Source organism: Hyaena hyaena, unplaced genomic scaffold (assembly GCF_003009895.1).
Source record: "Hyaena hyaena isolate Hyena2069 unplaced genomic scaffold, ASM300989v1 scaffold_20, whole genome shotgun sequence".
NCBI classification, from domain to species: domain Eukaryota; kingdom Metazoa; phylum Chordata; class Mammalia; order Carnivora; family Hyaenidae; genus Hyaena; species Hyaena hyaena.
Window position 1 is genome coordinate 6702370 of NW_024080652.1, and position 18233 is coordinate 6720602.

Genomic DNA, 18233 nt, shown 5'->3' on the forward strand with positions numbered 1-18233 from the left:
CCCTCGTCCATGCTCATCACCCCCCTTCCCCTCTGCCCCACCTCCATCAGCCCTCAGTTTGTTCTCAGCATACGAGAGTGTCTCATGGTTTGCCTCCCTCCCTCCCCCACACTATTTTTCCCCTTCTTCTCCCCCATGGTCCTCTGTTAAGTTCCTCCTAATCCACTCATCCACTCATAAGTGAAAACATATGGTATCTGTCCTTCTCTGCCTGACTTATTTCGCTCAGCATAACACCCTCAAGTTCCATCCACATTGCTATACATGGCCAGATTTCATTCTTTCCATTGCCATGGAGTATTCCATCGTATAGATAAACCACATCTTCTTGATCCATTCGCCAGTTGATGGACACTTAGGCTCTTTCCATATTTTGGCTATTGTGGAGAGTGCTGCTATGAACATTGGGGTACATGTACCCCTATGCATCAGCACTCCTGTATCCCTTGGGTAAATTCCTAGCAGTGCTATTGCTGGGTCATAGGGGAGTTCTTTTATTAATTTTTTGAGGAACCTCCACACTGTTTTCCAGAGGGCCTGCACCAGTTTACGTTCCCACCAACAGTGTAGGAGGGTGCCCATTTCTTCACATCCTCGCCAGCATCTAGAGTCTCCTGATTTGTTCATTTTAGCCATCTGACCGGCGTGAGGTTGTATCTGTGTGGTTTTGATTTGTATTTCCCTAATAAGGAGGGATGCTGAGCATCGTTTCATGTGTCAATTTTAGTGTTAATTGTGAAGTGTGAAGTTTAGGTCAAGGATCTTTGTTTTTGGTCCTTGAATGTCTAATGGCCCCAGCACCAGTGCCTCCATTGAATTGCTTTTGTACCAATATAAAAATTCAGTGGGGCGTGTGTGTGTGTGTGTGTGTGTGTGTGTCTGTGTGTGTGTGTTTCTCATTCTTTGTTCTGTTCATTGATTTCCGTATCTATCCCTGCATTGGTGCCACACTATCTTGTTTATGATAGCCATATAGTACTTCTCAACACCACATCCAGTGATTCCTCCCATATTATTTTTGTTAGAATTGTGTTTGTTATTACAGTGTCTTTGCCTTACAGTACAAATTTATAACCAATTTATCTATGTTTACATAATATTTGCTGAGACTTTGTAAGACATGATTTAAACCTATCAATCAATTTGTGGAAAATCTGTATCTTTACTAAGCCATGTCTCTTAATGCATAAACACAGAATGTGTTTATTTAGGTTTTCTTTTATTCTTTTCACTCACATTTTGCCCTTTGCATAGAAATCTCATAATGTTTTTTTTTAATGTGCATCTGAAGTATTTCACCTTCTTTGAAAGATTATAATTGTTGTGTTTGTAATGGGTTTTGACATATTCTTGTTATTATATAGAAATGTGATTGATTTTTGTGTTTATTTTGTTTCCTACAACCTAGCTTAGTTTATTTATTTGATGCAGTGGTCTTTTTTTTCCCCTAAAGTTTATTTATTTTGAGAGAGAGGAAACAAGCACGTGCATGCAGGCTTGAGTGGGGAGAGGCAGAGAGAGAGAGAGAGAGAGAGAGAGAGAGAATCCCAAGCAGGTTCTGTGATGTCAGCACAGAACCCAATGTGGGGCTCCAGTTCACTAACTGTGAGATCATAACCTGAACCAAAATCCAGATCTGGACACTTAACAAACTGAACCACCCAGGCACCTCGAGGTGTCCTTTGCTATATTCCTCAATGTTTTCTACATTGACAATTATGTCACCTGAAATAAGGACACTCTGATGTTTATCTTTCCAATCTGTATCCCTTTTATTTCCTTGTTTTGTATTATTGCATTAGGTAGGATTTGTACTATGTTGTTGAATAAGCATTGTAAGAGTGGACATTCTGTCTTGTTCTTGATATTAGGAGGAAATAGTCTTTTGTCATTAAAAAAATATATATATATTTACAATGAAAACTGTATATGTGATGTTTTGATTTATGTTTTATTATGAAATGAGTATGACAAATGAATTAATGTACTATCACCACCCAGAGTTACTATGTGTGTGTGAGGGGGGGGTGAGGATAAGAACATATAAGATGTATTTTTTTAGCAAATTTCAAGTATACAGTACAGTGTCAATAATTATAATCACCATGCAGTATATTCAGTCTCTAGAACTTAGTCATCTTATAACCAAAAGTTTGCACTATTTGTTTAGTATCTGTCTCATGCCCTCCTACCCAACCTCTGATAACTACCACCTACCCACTGTACTGAGCTTGACTTTGTTTTTCTAGAGTCCACTTATAAGTGGGATAATGGGATTCCTGTCCTTCTGTGTCTAGTTTTGTTCCCTTAGCATCTTACCCATGCTATCCAGGTTCATCCATGTTGTTGGAAATAGAAGGGTTTCCTTCCTTTTTAAGTCTGGGTAATATTCCATTTTCTTTATCCATTTATCTGTCCATTTACACATAAAGTAATTATTGATAGGTTAGAATTTACTGTTGTCATTTTGGCAATCCAGATGTTTTATAGATCATTGTTCCTTCTTCCTGTCTTCCTTTGTGATTTTAGGTGTTTTTTTTTTTATAGTGATATGTTTTGATTTTCCTTTTTTTTTTTAATTTTTTTTAATGTTTTATTTATTTCTAGGAGAGAGAGAGACAGTGTGAACAGGGGAGGGTCAGAGAGAGAGGGAGTCACAGACTGAAACAGGCTCCAGGCTCTGAGCTGGCAGTCAGCACAGAGCCTGACGCAGGGCCCGAACCCACGAACCGCGAGATCATGACCTAAGCGAAAGTCGGACGCTTAACCGACTAAGCCACCCAGGCGCCCCTGATTTTCCTTTTTATCTTTTCTGTATCTACTCTAGGTTTTTGCTTACCAGGAAGCTTACATTAAACATCTTATAGATACAGAAGTCTATTTTAAGCTAATATGAACTTAACTTTGTTCATATTAAAAACTCAATGCTTTACTCCTCCTGCACCTATTTTATGTTTTTGATGTCCCAATTTACATATTTTTATATTGTATATTTAACAAATTATTTGTTATTTTAATTATTTGTCTTTTAACCTTTCACTAGAGTTATAAGTGATTTGGCTATAACCAGTACAATATCACTGTGTTCTGAATTTGACTACATATTTACATTTACCAGTGAGATTTTATACTTTCATGTAATTTCAAATTTTTTTATGTTTTATTTTTTATTTCTGAGAGAGAGAGAAAGAGACAGCGTGAGCAGGGGAGGGGCAGAGAGGAGTAGAGAGAGAATCGCAAGCAGGCTCTGTGCTAACAGCTCAAAGACATGCTAGGCTCGATCATACTAACTATGAGATTGTGACCTGAGCCAAAATCAAGAGTCAGACGCTTAATCAACAGAGCCACGCAGGCACCCCAAATTCTCTCTCTTTTCAGAAGGTCTTCTTTTCTGGGTAAGTATTCTTGGATGTTATTTTTTTTCCCTAGCACTTTGAATAATAAATCACCCACTAACTTCTGGCTCTCAATATTTCTGCTGAGGAATAAACTGGTAGCCTCATGGATGTTCCCCTTGTATGTGATGAGTGCTGGAGTCCAGCTCCAGCCAGGTCCAGGGGTCCCTGAAGGATGGACAGTGTCAGCAAGGGAGGGATGAGGAAGGCATGAGATTATTTCTGGTCACCAGCCAGACCTCTCCACACTGTCTGAGACTCAACTTTATTTTATGATTTAGTGTTTGGGGGACAACACAGAAGTGGCATTCTGATGATAAATTCTTTTATCAGTAAAGATTCTCTAGAACATTGATATGCAAAAGGGTATGGGGAACACCCCAGAGGTGGCATTAGCATAGTAAAGGCAAAGGTTAGTTCTTTGTGAGGAGGGGCCAATAGCCTGTTTATCACTTAATGGGAGGTATTAAGAAAAGCAGGTCTTTCAGGAACAGTGTTTCTCCCATAACCACAAAAGAAGAAGTTCCTACAGGAAGTTCCTTAACAAAGTGCAGTCAGCATATCAAGGCCAGAATGCGTAACTCTGAATACCAATCAACAGGGTGTCATGGGGGGGGTTGGTGCTCAAGCAGAAACAATTGGGTGGGAGTGGATATTGGTCGCCATCTGATGGTAAGAGTCTGTGCAACTTACCTTAACCTCACAAGGAGTTTTTTCTTAACTTATGAGTTCAGAAATGGCTCCCGACAGATGAGCTCCTTTTCTCTTAATCCTATCAAGATTTTTTAATTTTTTAATTTTTGAGTTTTATTATAATGTGTCTTGGTGAAGTCTATTTTGGATTCAACCTTATGGAGGACTTTTATGCTTTATGTCCTAAGATCTCCCTATATCTCCCTAGGTTTGGGAAGTTTTCAGCCACTGTTTCTTTAAGTAAGCATTCTTCCCACTTTTTCCTTCTCCTCCTGGGTCTCCCGTTTGTGAATATTGTTTCACTTGATGGTGTCCTCTAAGTCCTGTAGGCTTTTTTTCCTAGTTCCTCCTCCTTCTCCTTCTCCTTCTCCTCCTCCTCCTCCTCCTCCTCTTCCTCCTCTTCCTCCATCTTTTTCCTTCTTCCTTCTTTCTCCTCCTCCTTCTTTCTTCTTCCTCCTCCTCTTCTTCTTCTTCTTCCTCTTCTTCTTCTTCTTCTTCTTCTTCTTCTTCTTCCTTCTTCCCTCCCACCCCCCACTCTGACTGGATAAATTGAAATAATCCAGGAGGGTATGGTTGATTTAGGCAGTTGGGGGCCACGTTAGCCACTGCATGTCCTTGGCAGCAAGAGCAGTGGAGGGTTCTTTGTGGTTGCACAGCTGTTGGGGTCTTTGGTAGCACCACCAGATCCAGCACCAGGAGATTGGAGCAAGCAGAATGGTGGCTAGAACTAGAGCTATGCATATGCTCAACTGTGGGAGCTGAGAGCAGGTGCGTGCTCAAAACCAGGCTCGGGCCACTGGTGGGGACTATGGCCAACTGTGGGTACACAGGTAGCTTTGAGTGCCTGGGCTCTCTTTGGGTACTTTGGTGGCTTCAGAGGCTAGCCACTGGTGCATGCATGGCAGTGGGGGCTCCTCACTGGAGTTCACACAGGCTGTGTAGTTTTACAGCTTCAGGGTTTATCTGTGGTCTCAAGTGGTAGTGCATTCCAGTGACAGGAGTTAGGCCTGGCCTCAGAAACCTGAGGAGCAGCTGGCGCCTGGGCTGGTTTGTACATATGCCCAGTCACAGAGGCCAGGAATGGCTGCTGGTACAGTTTCCAGGCTCAGGGTGTTGGTGTTGACACTGGCTAAAGCAACTCAAGTGAGAGGAGATAAGGCAGAGCAGGACTCAGGGAGCTGTAACACACCATTGTGAAAACCTGTGGGACTATAAGCAGCAAAATCTTTAGAAGGTGCACAGTATTGTGCCAGCTGCTTGTTCCTTAGCAGCTAAGGTTTGTAGGGTCCTCTGCAGAGCAGGACATAGAGAACTATGGTTACTCATGCCACTTGGCCGATACTGGTAGTCCTGCCCTTTTTTGTTCGTAACCATCTCTAGATGTGTCAGCTGTGTCATCTCTGGGAAGTATGAAACCAAAGTGGGTCTCTTGTGTCATACCCTGAAAGGGAAAATTTCCCTCACCCTTTTGTCTAATACTCAGCAGGGACCCCTCTCAGGCTGGAAAGTGTCTTTCTGGTACTGAGCAGTGCTGGCCTGGGGTCCAGGGTGAGGCAGGCAGAATGAAGCTATTCTCCCTACTCTTGCTGTGCAGTTATTCTCAGGAGTTTTGCTCTACGGTGAAGGTGAAGCTTCTTAAATGGACTCTGAAGCTCTTGGGGCTGTTTTTGTTTGTGGATAGCTGTCTAATTCTTGTTCTCTGTGGGGTTACAGAGGCTGACATATCCTGTTCCATCATCTTGATGATATCATATCAGTTAGCTGTGGGGTTTTTTAGATGCTCTTTATTAAGTTGAGGAAGATTTCCTCTGTTCCTAGTTTGTGAGTTATAAATGTGAATGGGTATTGGAGATATCTATATTAAAACAAAATATAGTTTTGGAAGATGAAGAAAGATTTGAGCTATTTGGCTTGATAGACAAGTCCCAACTGAGAAATAGAATTCTCTCTCTCTCTTTTTCCTTCTGTCCCTTTAGGAAAATACAGGGGGGAAAAGATTTCCATATAATTGCATTATTTCTTTATAATAGCAGATAGATTTCTAATCTTTTTTTCTTAAAGTTTATTTACTTATTTTGAGAGAGAGTGAGCGAGCTTGAGTAAACATGGGGGGGGTGGGTAGAGAGATGGAGAGAGAGAATCCCAAGCAGACTCTGTGCTGACAGCAAGTATCCTGACATGGGGCTTGATCCCACAAACTGTGAGATCATGACCTGGACCAAAATCAAGAGTCAGACACTTAACTGACTAAGCCCCTCAGGCACCCCAGATTCCTAATATTTTTAGTGTTAACAACTAACTGGGTTTTTTAAAATTACCATATCATGACCTCTGTTTTTGAGTTGCCCCTGCTACAGATATATGTGAAGACAGAACTGGTCTGAGACAGTATACAGTTTGCCAGGGCTCTCTGGCTATCTCTACCAATCCACTTCTACTCTGCACAGTTTAGGAGAAGGACTAGTGTTACTCCTGTGTATTCCCCTGGAGGAATTTCTCAGTTGGGACTGGTCTATCAAGCCAAATAGCTCAAATCTTTCTTCATCTTCCAAAACTATATTTTGTTTTAATATAGATATCTGCAATACTCACCCACATTTATAACTCACAAACTAGGAACAAGGAAATCTTCCTCAACTTAATAAAGAGCATCTAAATCTCTACCAGATTTCCCCAGCCACATTTACATTTAAAAGGAGATTGGAATATAAAGGCTGGGAAGCACATCAGGTGGCTGGATGTCTCCTTTAGCCCTGTAGGAAGCTAGGCATTTGGGATAGATATTTAATGAGCATCTGGCATAGGGCCTGCTACTAAGTAGACAGTCATTAAGTGTTTGTTGAATAATTTCTGCCCGCTTCACAAATTTTCCACATCCTCTGAGAGACCTCCAAAACTTATGTAAGGCAATATGTCTTTTCTTTGACTCTAGTCTTTTGGTCCAGTGGGATTTATGAAAAGTGCCATCTCTCTGTCTGAGGATGAACAATGGAAGAGAATACGAACAGTACTGTCTCCAACCTTCACCAGTGGAAAGCTCAAGGAGGTAAGAAAGGGAGGACTTTCAATTAGGAAGTTAAGGAATGCACCTGGGCACAGATAGAAACTAAGATCATAGTCCATCTATTAAGGGTAGTCTGCTGAATTTGGGCTTTTTAAAAGGGAAATTTTATCCTCATGACCTAAAAGAGACATAATAAGATTTGTTATTAAAAAAAAAAATCACTGCTTTAAAAAAACAACAAAAAATCCTTGCTCTATGTTTGTGAAAGCCACATTGTTTTTGATTTTCCAATTTAACTTCAGGTCGTGTTGTATTTGTGTGTAGATGTTCCCCATTGTTGGCCAGTATGGAGATGTGTTGGTGAGGAACCTGAGGAAGGAGGCAGAGAAAGGCAAGCCTGTTACCTTGAAAGAGTAAGTAGAGCTGCACCTGCTGGGCTTCTGACTCTGTCATGACACTTTCCAGCTGCTGCCACAGAGCCAGATTCCCACTGTTGAGTTAGTCCAGTGAACAAACAGAAGTAGGTGTGTGGTGTTACAAGTCCAGTGGGCCACCCAAGAAGAGGTAGTGCCCCTCGAAAGGCAGGGTAGTCAGGAGAGAGAAGGTCTTCTTTTGTGTACATGATGCAGTATTAATTTATCTACTTGATTGTCACCTTGGATATTCTGGAAGACAAAAATAATATTGTTTGAAAAGAAGAAACATAATTTACCAAATCATTGATTGTGGAGAATATGGAATGGTGGGAGGGGAAGGCACTTTGTACATATTGGTGGGCATTGAATGAGGTAGAGAAATTATCATGTGGAACTTAGAACAACTTAAACCCCTACCTCATTTTCTTGAAGATATTAGCAAGACATTAAATATTAACTTTATGATCACTTGTTCTTCTTTCAATATCAAAGGAGAGATGGCCCTGCCCATGGGATGGTTAGAGTGACCATATATATTTATATAAAATTTTTGCCTAAACTGTGATATTTTTAAATTAATGTAGGGTGACCAGATGTACATTGGGACTGTCCTAGGAAAACTAGTGGATAAGATCACTTAGCTATGGCATCCTGCAAATCAATTTTGGAGTAATTTGGCATATATATTTTGACTAGGAACATTCTTAGTTCTTACATTTTCCAGCTATGAGTGTGTCCTCAGGGCAAGCTCAGATCACTGGAGTTGAGGAAGAGAGGATATTTCAGGACCCTTAGTAGGGTGTAAAGAAGAATGGATGATGTTCCTGGAAACACAGAACAGGATGTTGCTGTTCTGTAATGTGTTGCAGAGGAATCAGCTCTGAGCATAGAACAGAGGTACAGAGGTTTGAGAAGATCCAGGTCAGTTTTACCTTTCTTAACTCCTCTAGGAAGGCGTTAATTATTCCACTGTTTCTTGCTCAGACAGTGCTTATCTGGCTCCTATTGTCCATACTCAAAACACACTACTGTAATTTGTCTGACTTTGGGTCTCTATTCCTCCATGTCTGAGCTCATGGAGCTCAGAGGTGTGTCTAACTTGCCATAGTATCCCCATTGCTCCTAGCAAAAAGTCAGCTGCATCGCTAGCACCTCATAAACACTTGAGTGAGTATGATGGCATATAGACTGTTTAGATTATCCAACAGGTGGTTCTGTTCTAAGAGTGTGTCTCTTGTCTTCCCTGGACATCAGAAACTACATCACTTCTTGCTGCATGTGCTGGATAATAGTAAAGAGGTGCTGATTTTATGTATCCATGTGTTTTTTCTCTACTCAGTATCCTTGGGGCCTACAGCATGGATGTGATTACTAGCACATCGTTTGGAGTGAACATTGATTCCCTCAACAACCCACGAGATCCCTTTGTGGAAAATACCAAGAAGCTCTTAAAATTTTCATTCCTTGATCCATTTTTCTTCTCATTATGTATGTACACTACATTTTTTCCTTTTTCTCCTCCCTTTTTTCTTTCCTTCTCCTCCTCCTTCCTCCCTCCTTCCTACCATTCTACAATTTTATTGAGATATAACTTCATTTAAAATATAATGTATAATTCAATTGTTTTTTTGGCTTGAATTTTGTTGATAAAGGAATAGATGAAGAAAATGTGGTATCTTTTTGAGCCATAAAATGAAGGGAAATTCTGTATTGGACAATGTGGATGGATCCTGAAGGCTTTACAATAAGTGAAGAGTCAGACAGAGAAAGATAGATACTGTATGATCTTAATACATGTAGGATAAAACAACAATAACAACCAAGAACCAAAATCATACAGAGATGAGATCAGATTTGTGGTTACTAGAGGTAGGAGTGAAGGGGTAGGAATTGAATGAAGGTGATCAAAGGTACAAACATTCAGTTATAAGGGAGATAAGTACTGGACTGGTAATTTACAACGTGATGACTATAGTTAACACTGCTGTATGATGTATTTGTAAATTGCTGAGAGAGTTGATTCTAGAAGTTATCATCATAATGGAAAATATTGTGTTCTTTTTAACTATATGAGATTATGGATCATGTCAGCTAATCTTATTGTGGTGATCGTTTCTTTATAAATGTTTGTTAAGGAATTATGCAGTGCATCTTAACTTATATGTAGTATCATAGGTCTATTATAAGTCAACAAAACTGAAAAAAAGTGGTTTTGGGGACATTCAAAGATTCATGTAACTTTTACCGCAGTCAATGGTTAGAATATTATCCTCTCAGAAATCCTATAGTTTTTTAGTATTACATCCCGCTTTCCTTAACCCTAAGCCACCACGAATCTACTTTCTATCTTAATTGATTTGCCTTTTCTGGATCTTTATACAGATAGAATCATATAACATGTTATCTTTGTGGCTGGCTTCTTTCATTAGTATAATGCTTTCAAAGTTTATTTTTGTTGAGGCATGCATCATTACTTCCTTTCTTTTTATGGCAGAATAATATTCCATTATATGGACATACTGCATTTTGTTTATCCTTCATTCATTTGATGGACATTTGAGATGTTTACAACTCTTGAGTATTTGGAATAGTGCTGCTATGAACATTCGTGTAAAAGTTTTTTGTTTGAATACCTGTTTTCAACCTTTTTGGTAGTTACTCAGAGGTGGAATTACTAATGTATGTAGTAACTTGCTATATAGCTAAGGTATAGTAAGTGTGTTTAACTTAATAAGGAACTGCCAAACTGTTTTCCACAATAGCTACATGATTTACATTCCTACCAGAAGGTATAAAGGTTCCAGTTTCTGACTATCCTTGATAGTCATGTGGTCTACACTTGTCTACCTTTTTGATGCTGTCTACCTTAATGGATGTGAAAGAGTATCTTATTGTGGTTTTGTTTTGCATTTCTCTATTGGCTAGTCAGGTTGAGTAATTTTTTGTATGCTTGTTGGCTATTTCATAACTTTTTTAGATAAATGTGTATTCAGATTATTGCCTATTTATAGTTCAGTTGTTTGTCTTTTTGTTATTGAGATATAAGAATTCTCTGTATCATGTAGTATTCCATTGTATAGATAAACCACATCTTCTTGATCTATTCGTTCATAAATGGACACTTAGGCTCTTTCCATATTTTGGCTATTGTTGAGAGTGCTGCAATAAACATTGGGGTACATGTGCTCCTATGCATCAGCACTCCTATATCCCTAAGGTAAATTCCTAGCAATGCTATTGCTGGGTCATAGGAAAATTCTATGGTTAATTTTTTGAGGAACCTCCACACTGTTTTCCAGAGGGGCTGCACCAGTTTACATTCCCACCAACAGCGTAGGAGGGTGCCCATTTCTCCATATCCTCGCCAGCATCTAGAGTTCTCTGATTTGCTCATTTTAGCCACTCTGACCAGTGTGAGGTGGTATCTCAGTGTGGTTTTGATTTATATTTCCCCGATGAGGAGGAATGCTTAGCATCGTTTCATGTGTCTGTTGGCCATCTGGATGTCCTCTTTGGAGAAGTGGTTGTTCATATCTTCCGCCCATTTCTTTACTGGGTTGTTTGTTTTTCGGGTGTAGAGTTTGGTGAGTTCCTTATAGATTCTGGATATTAACAGAAGATGTGGTTTATCTATACGATGGAATACTACCTGGCAATGAGAAAGAATGAAATCTGGCCATGTGTAGCAACATGGATGGACCTTGAGGGTGTTATACTGAGTGAAATAAGTCAGGCAGAGAAGGACAAATACCATATGTTTGCACGTATAGGAGGATTAGGAGGAACTTAATGGAGGACCGCAGGGAAGAAGATGGGGGGGGGGAATAGTGGGGGAAGAGGGAGAGAGGCAAACCATGAGAGACTCTTGAATGCTGAGAACAAACTGAGGACTGATGGGTGTGGGGGGGGAGGGGAGAGATGGGCATGGAGGAGGACACTTGTGGGGATGAGCACTGGGTGTTATATGGAAACCAACTTGACAATAAACTATTTGTAAAAAAAAAAAAGACAAAAGGTTATATAAACCCTGTATTAACTGGAGTATACTCTTATAAAAGATAAACTCAAGAATTTCAATGGCTTAATACAAATATTGTTTGGTTTAATCTTAGGGGAAAGTGTTCAGTCTATTTCCATTAAGTGTGGTGTTAGCTTGGAGTTTTTGTAGATGTCCTTTATCAGATTGGGAATATTCTTTTCCTAGTTTGTTGAGTGTTTTTGTTGCAAAAAGGTGTCAGACAAAAGTATTGTCAAATACTTTTTCTGCATATATTGAGATGGCCATGTGCTTTTTAAAAAATATGTTGTTGTTATGCTATATTATATAACCTTGCATTGCTGGATAAGCTTCTCTTGGTTATGGTGTATCCTTCTTTTGATATGTTGCTGGATTCAGTTTGTTAGTATTTTGGTGAGGATATGTGCATCCTTGTCATAAAATACATTGGTTTGTAGTTTTCTTGTTCTTTGCTATCTTTGTCTGGTTTTATTTTCAGAGTAATACTGGCCTCATTGAATGAGTTTGGAAGTGTTCCTGCCTCTTCTATTTTTTGGAAGAGTTTGTGCAAAATTGATGTTGATTCTACTTGAAATATTTGCTAAAACTCACCTGTGAAACCATCTGGAGCTGAGCTTTTTGTAGGTAGTTTCTTCACCACAGCTCGGTGTTTTAATTTGTTTTTCAGATTGCCTATTTTTTTAATGTCACTTTCCAGTTTGTGTTTTCTAGGAATGTTTTCATTTCATCTAAATTTTCTAATTTATTGGCATACAGTTCATGGGATTCCTTTAGAGTCTTTTTTATCTCTGTAATGTCAGTAGTAATCTCTCCTTTCATTTCTGATGATAGTAATTTGAGTCTTCTCTCCTTTTTGCTTTAAGTCAGTCTAGCTAAATGAATGACCAAGCTTTTTTTATTTTGTAGTTCATATGTTTCTGCTCTTGTCTCTATTATTTGCTTCCTTCTACTTGCTCTGGGTTTAGTTTCCTCTTGTTTCTTTCTTTCTTTCCTTCTTTCCTTCTTTCCTTTTTCTCTTTCTTTCCTTCCTTCCTTCTTTCTTTCTTTCTTTCTTTCTTTCTTTCTTTCTTTCTTTCTTTCTTTCTTTCTTTCTTTCTTTCTTTCTTTCTTTCTTTCCTTCCTTCCTTCCTTCCTTCCTTCCTTCCTTCCTTCCTTCCTTCCGCCTGTCTTTTTTTTCTTTTCAGCATGTGTTTGACAGAAAGCTGGTTCCTTGATTTGAAATCTTGGTTCCTATGAAAGTAGACAATTAAGCAATAAAATTCTTTCTGGTCACAGTATTTGCTACATCCCATGAGTTTCGGTATGTCATGTGTTCATTTGTATCAATCTCTCTATAATTCCTAATTACCCTTTGATTTCTTCTTTGAACCATTGGTTATATAGGAGTAGAATGTTTACTTTCCTCATATTTGTGAGTTTCCCAATAATCTTTGTGTTTTTTTTTAAATAGTTTATTGTCAAGTTGGTTTCCATGTAACACCCAGTGCTCAGCACCACAAGTGCCCTCCTCCATGCCCATCTCCCCCCTTCCCCTCACCCCCATACATATCAGTCCTCAGTTTGTTCTCAGCATACAAGAATCTCTCATGGTATGCCTCCCTCCCTCTTCCCCACTATTTCCCCCTTCTTCTCCTTTACGGTCCTCCATTAAGTTCCTCCTAAACGTGCAAACACATGTTATCTGTCCTTCTCTGCCTGACTTATTTCGTTCAGGATAATATCCTCAAGTTTCATGCATGTTGCTACACATGGCCAGATTTCATTCTTTCTCACTGCCATGGAGTATTCCATTGTATAGATAAACTACATCATCTTGACCCATTCGTCCGTTGATGGACACTTAGGCTCTTTCCATATTTTGGCTATTGTTGAGAGTTCTGCTATGAACATTGAGATACATGTGCATCTATGCATCAGCACTCCAGTATCCCTTGAGCAAATTCATACTAGTGCTATTGCTGGGTCATAGGGGAGTTCTATGGTTAATTTTTTGAGAAATCTCCACACTGTTTTCCAGAGGGGCTACACCAGTTTACATTCCCACCAACAGTGTAGGAGGGTGCCCATTTCTCTACATCCTCGCCAGCATCTAGAGTTCTCTGATTTGCTCATTTTAGCCACTCTTCACTGGCATGAGGTGGTATCTCAATGTGGTTTTGATTTGTATTTGCCTGATGAGGAGGGGTGCTGAGCATCATTTCATGTGTCTGTTGGCCATCTGGATGTCCTCTTTGGAGAAGTGTCTGTTCATATCTTCTGCCCATTTCTTCACTGGATTGTTTGTTTTTCGGGTGTGGAGTTTGGTGAGTTCCTTATAGATTTTGGATACTAGCCCTTTATATGATATGTGATTTGCAACTATCCTTTCCCATTCCGTGGGTTGCCTATTAGTTTTACGGATTATTTCCTTTGCCATGCAGAAGTTTTAATCTGGATGAGGTCCCAATAGTTCATTTTTGTTCTTGATTCCCTTGCCTTTGGAGATGTGTCACATAAGAAATTGCTGCGGTGGAGGTCAAGGAGGTTGTTTCCTGCTTTCTTCTCTAGAGTTTTGATGGTTTCCTGTCTCACGTTCGGGTCCTTTATCCATTTTGAGTTTATTTTTGTGTATGGGGTGAGAAAATAATCGAGTTTCATTCTCCTGCATGTGCTGTCCATGTTGCTTTTTATAATTTCTTGAAATAGGCCCGGAGTGTAATGTACTTTCCTATTAGGACTACCTTTTCCGCATCTCATAGAGTTTGGATTGTTATATTTTCATTTGTTTCCATATATTTTTTAAATTTCTTCTCTAATTGCCTGATTGACCCTTTCATTCTTTAGTAGGGTGTTCTTTAACCTCCATGTTTTTAGAGGTTTTCCAGACTTCTTCCTGTGATTGATACCATTCCATTGTGATCTTACAGTGTGCATGGTATGATCTCAATTCTTTTATATTTATTGAGGGCTGTTTTATGTTCCTGTATGTGATCTACCTTGGAGAATGTGCCATGCACACTTGAGAAGAAAGTGAATTCCCTGGCCTCCGGATGTAGAGTTCTAAATATATCTGTCACATCCATCTGGTCCAAAGTGTCATTCAAGTCCATTTTTTATTTAGTGATTTTCTGCCTGGTTGATCTATCCATTGCTGTAAGTGGAGTATTAAAGTGCCTTGCTATTAGCACATTCTTATCCATAAGATTGTTTCTGTTTGTGATTAATTGTTTTATGTATTTAATGCTTCTTTATTCGATGCTTAGACATTTATAATTGTTAGTTCTTCCTGATGGATAGACCTTGTAATTATTATATAAAGCTCTTCTTTATCCCTTGTTACTGTCTTTAATTTAAAGTCCAGTTTGTCTGATATAAGTATAGCTACTCCAGCATTTTTTTAAAGAATTTTTAAAAAATGTTTTATTTGTTTCTAGGAGAGAGGGAGAGAGAGAGAGAGACAGCGTGAGCAGGGGAGGGTCAGAGAGAGAGGGAGTCACAGACTGAAACAGGCTCCAGGCTCTGAGCTGGCAGTCAGCACAGAGCCCGACGTGGGGCTCGAACCCACGAACCGCGAGATCATGACCTAAGCGAAAGTCGGACGCTTAACCAATAAGCCACCCAGGCGCCCCGACTCCAGCATTTTTTTGACTTCCAGTAGCATGATATATATTTCTCCATCTCCTTACTTTTAATCTGAAGGTATCTTCCAGTCTAAAATGTGTTTCTTTTAGATAGCAAATAAATGGATTTTGTTTTTTTATCCATTCTGCTACCCTATGTCTTTTGATTGGAGCATTCAGCCCATTTACATTTAGTGTTATTATTGAAATATATGGGTTTAGAGTCATTGTCTCCTTTATCGGAATCACGCTTGTGGTGGTGTCTCTAGTATCTTGCATTCCTTGTAACATTTCCCTCAGAGAGTTCCCCTCAGGATTTCGTGTAGGGCTGGTTTAATGGTGACAAATTCTTTCAATGTTTGTTTATTTGGAAAGACTTTTATCTCTCCTACTATTTTGAATGACAGGCTTGCTGGATAGAGGATTTTTGGCTGCATATTTTTTCTGTTCATCACATTGAAGATCTCCTGCCATTCCTTTCTGGCCTGCCATGTTTCAGTCGATTGGTCTGTTGCCACTCTGATAGGTTTCCCTTTGTATGTTAGGGTCCTTTTCTCCCCAACTCCTTTCAAAATTCTCTCTTTGTCCTTATATTTTGCCAGTTTCATTGTGATATGTCGTGCAGAAGATCGATTCAAGTTACGTCTGAGTGGAGATCTGTATGCCTCTTGGATTTCAATGTCTGTTTCCTGCCTAGGATGAGGAAGTTCTCGGCTATCATTTGTTTCAGGACTCCTACAGCACCTTTCCCTCCCCTCTCTCTTCCTCTTCTAGGATTCCTATGATATGGATATTGTTCTGTTTGATTGTATCGCTGAGCTCTCGAACTCTTCTTTCTTGTTCCTGGATCAGTTTATCTCTCTTTTTCTGAGTTTCTTCTTTTTCTATAATTGCGTCTTGTAAATCACTTATTCTCCTTTCTGCCTCTTCAATGCGTGCATTGGACACCTCAATTTTATTTTGTTTCTCATTTATAGCATTTTTTAATTCATAGTAACTAGTTTCAAGCTCCATAGTGTTGTAGCCATAGTTTCTCTGATGTCCGCCATGCTTTTTTCAAGTCCAGCTATTAATTTTATAATTATTGTTCTAAATTTTTGTTCAGTTATGTTGCTTATATCTGTTTTGAGCAGTTCTTTAACTGTCATTTCTTCCTGGAATTTCTTTGGAGGAGAGTTCTTCCGCTTTGTCATTTCGGTTAGCTTTACATCTCTAGTTAATTTTAAAAGCTTGTTGTACACATGGCCCCTGAGAGTTCTGTGGTATTAGAGAGGGCCCTTTTGACTGTTCAGGGCCTTTCTGTTCAGGAAGTGTTCTTTTGATGGTGTCTCTTGGTTTCTCTTGTTGATCGTTTGGTTATTTTGTTTCCCTACTGGTAGTGGTATTTGGGACTCTCCACCATATGTAGTTTGGCTTGTTTTTTGAGGTAGTGAGACTCCAGCACTGTTAGATGAAGTTCAGTCTACATCCACACTTTCCAAAGTGTGGTTCTTGAAATTCTTCAGATGGTTTTGTCTTTTACAAATGTCTTCAAAGTGTTAGAATCTGTAGAAGCATGGTTTTATAGTTGGCAGAGAATAGTGTATGAAACTCTTGGAATATCACTAGTAGTGTCTGTCAGGCTTTTTTCAATCAAGCTTCATGTTCGTAGTTCAGGAGCCAGTATGCCAGAGTCCTGCTCCGGCCAGATCCAGGGGTCCCTGAAAGATGGACGGTGTCAGCAAAAGAAGGATGAGAGAGCCACAAGAATCTTTCTGGTCACTAGGCAGCGTCTCTCCTGACAACAATTTCTCAAGCAGCATGATTTTTTGCCTTTAAAAAATGTTTATTTATTTGTTTTGAGAGACAGAGGGAGAGTGTGAGCAGAGAGAGATAGTGAGAAGAGTGAGGGGGGGGAGAGAGAGAGAGAGAGAGAGAGAGAGAGAATTGCAAGCAGGCTCCATGCTGTCAGCACAGAGGCTGATGTAGGGCTCCATCCCAGAAACCATGAGATCATGAGCTGATCAGAAATCAAGAGTGGGTCTCTTAACCAACTGAGTCACCTAGGTGCCCCTTAAATAGCATGATTAGTTAGACTAGCATATTATGGTCTGATTTATCCAAAGAGACTCCAGTCCAAAAGTAAAAGCTAAGATATCCAGGAATGTAATTCTGTTGCTTTGGTTACTCCAAAGATGTGGAAGGGGACACTGATCTCACTGCTATAGTGGTGGTCTGCATGTGTGACTTCCTTGGCTCAGCCATTGGCTTGAAATTTCAAGTAAAGGTCATAGAGGGAATGACTCCTGGTGTCTTTTACTCCTGTGATTGGAAGGAGAAATTATAATTATTTCAAGTAAATTTTGCATTTTCACTGTGCTTTCCATTGTTCTTTTCCCTTACAGTGCTCTTCCCATTCCTTACCCCAGTTTTTGAACTATTTAATATCTGGCTGTTCCCAAAAAGTGTTATTAATTTTTTCACAAAATCTGTAAAGAAGATGAAGGAAAGTCGCCTCAAAGATAAACAAAAGGTAAATCCAGTGGTGGTTACATGTGGGTGTTCGTTTTTGATCTTTTACTGAGTTGTATACATCTCATGTGTGCACTTATTTTTTTAAATTTAAATTCAAATTAGTTAACATACAATGTAGTCTTTGCTTCAGGAGTAGAACCCAATGATTCATCTCTTATGGTAGGCAGAGAACTGTAGAGTTTAGAGCAAAAGAGTTCTAATGTTTCAAGGAGAATGAAGAAGGCAGAGGATAGGGAAGGAGATAAGAAAATAAGTCAGGGAATGTTTAAAATGTAATAATAAGCATGACAACTAGTATGCCACTGAATAAAATTTGGTGAGAGAAAAACCACCACTTTCCTTCAATAAGTTGTGAAAGGGTAAAAATTATTGTGTAAAATCATTTTCCTGGTAGCATAATTTCTAAGATCTTATACTGACAAATGATTCTTTCAACTCCAAGGCTCTTATTTTACACCTTCTCCAGTGGAAGATCCTATCAGGTACAGGGTGGGGTATAGTCTGTGTTAAACTTGAGCCTGCCATTGTCTGGAGTGGGGAGGAGTCTTCTCTGGACACTCTGGCTGCAAGCTGGCTAAGCCAGTTTTGCCTTCA

General features: G+C 39.4%; 1 protein-coding gene across 7 annotated transcripts in view; it reads left to right on the plus strand.

Annotated features, from left to right (window-relative positions):
• Window positions 1-18233, plus strand: part of LOC120227978 (cytochrome P450 3A12-like) — a 49810-nt gene that overhangs the window by 9142 nt on the left and 22435 nt on the right. For 6 of the 7 annotated variants that reach the window (XM_039226068.1, XM_039226070.1, XM_039226072.1 and 3 more), the window contains 4 exons: window positions 7021-7134; window positions 7417-7505; window positions 8848-8996; window positions 17510-17637. In XM_039226068.1, coding sequence (XP_039081999.1) covers window positions 7021-7134; window positions 7417-7505; window positions 8848-8996; window positions 17510-17637 — 480 coding nt within the window. Of the gene's footprint in view, window positions 1-1647; window positions 1764-7020; window positions 7135-7416; window positions 7506-8847; window positions 8997-17509; window positions 17638-18233 lie in introns of those variants that run through there. The other variant, XM_039226071.1, reaches the window with a different exon arrangement.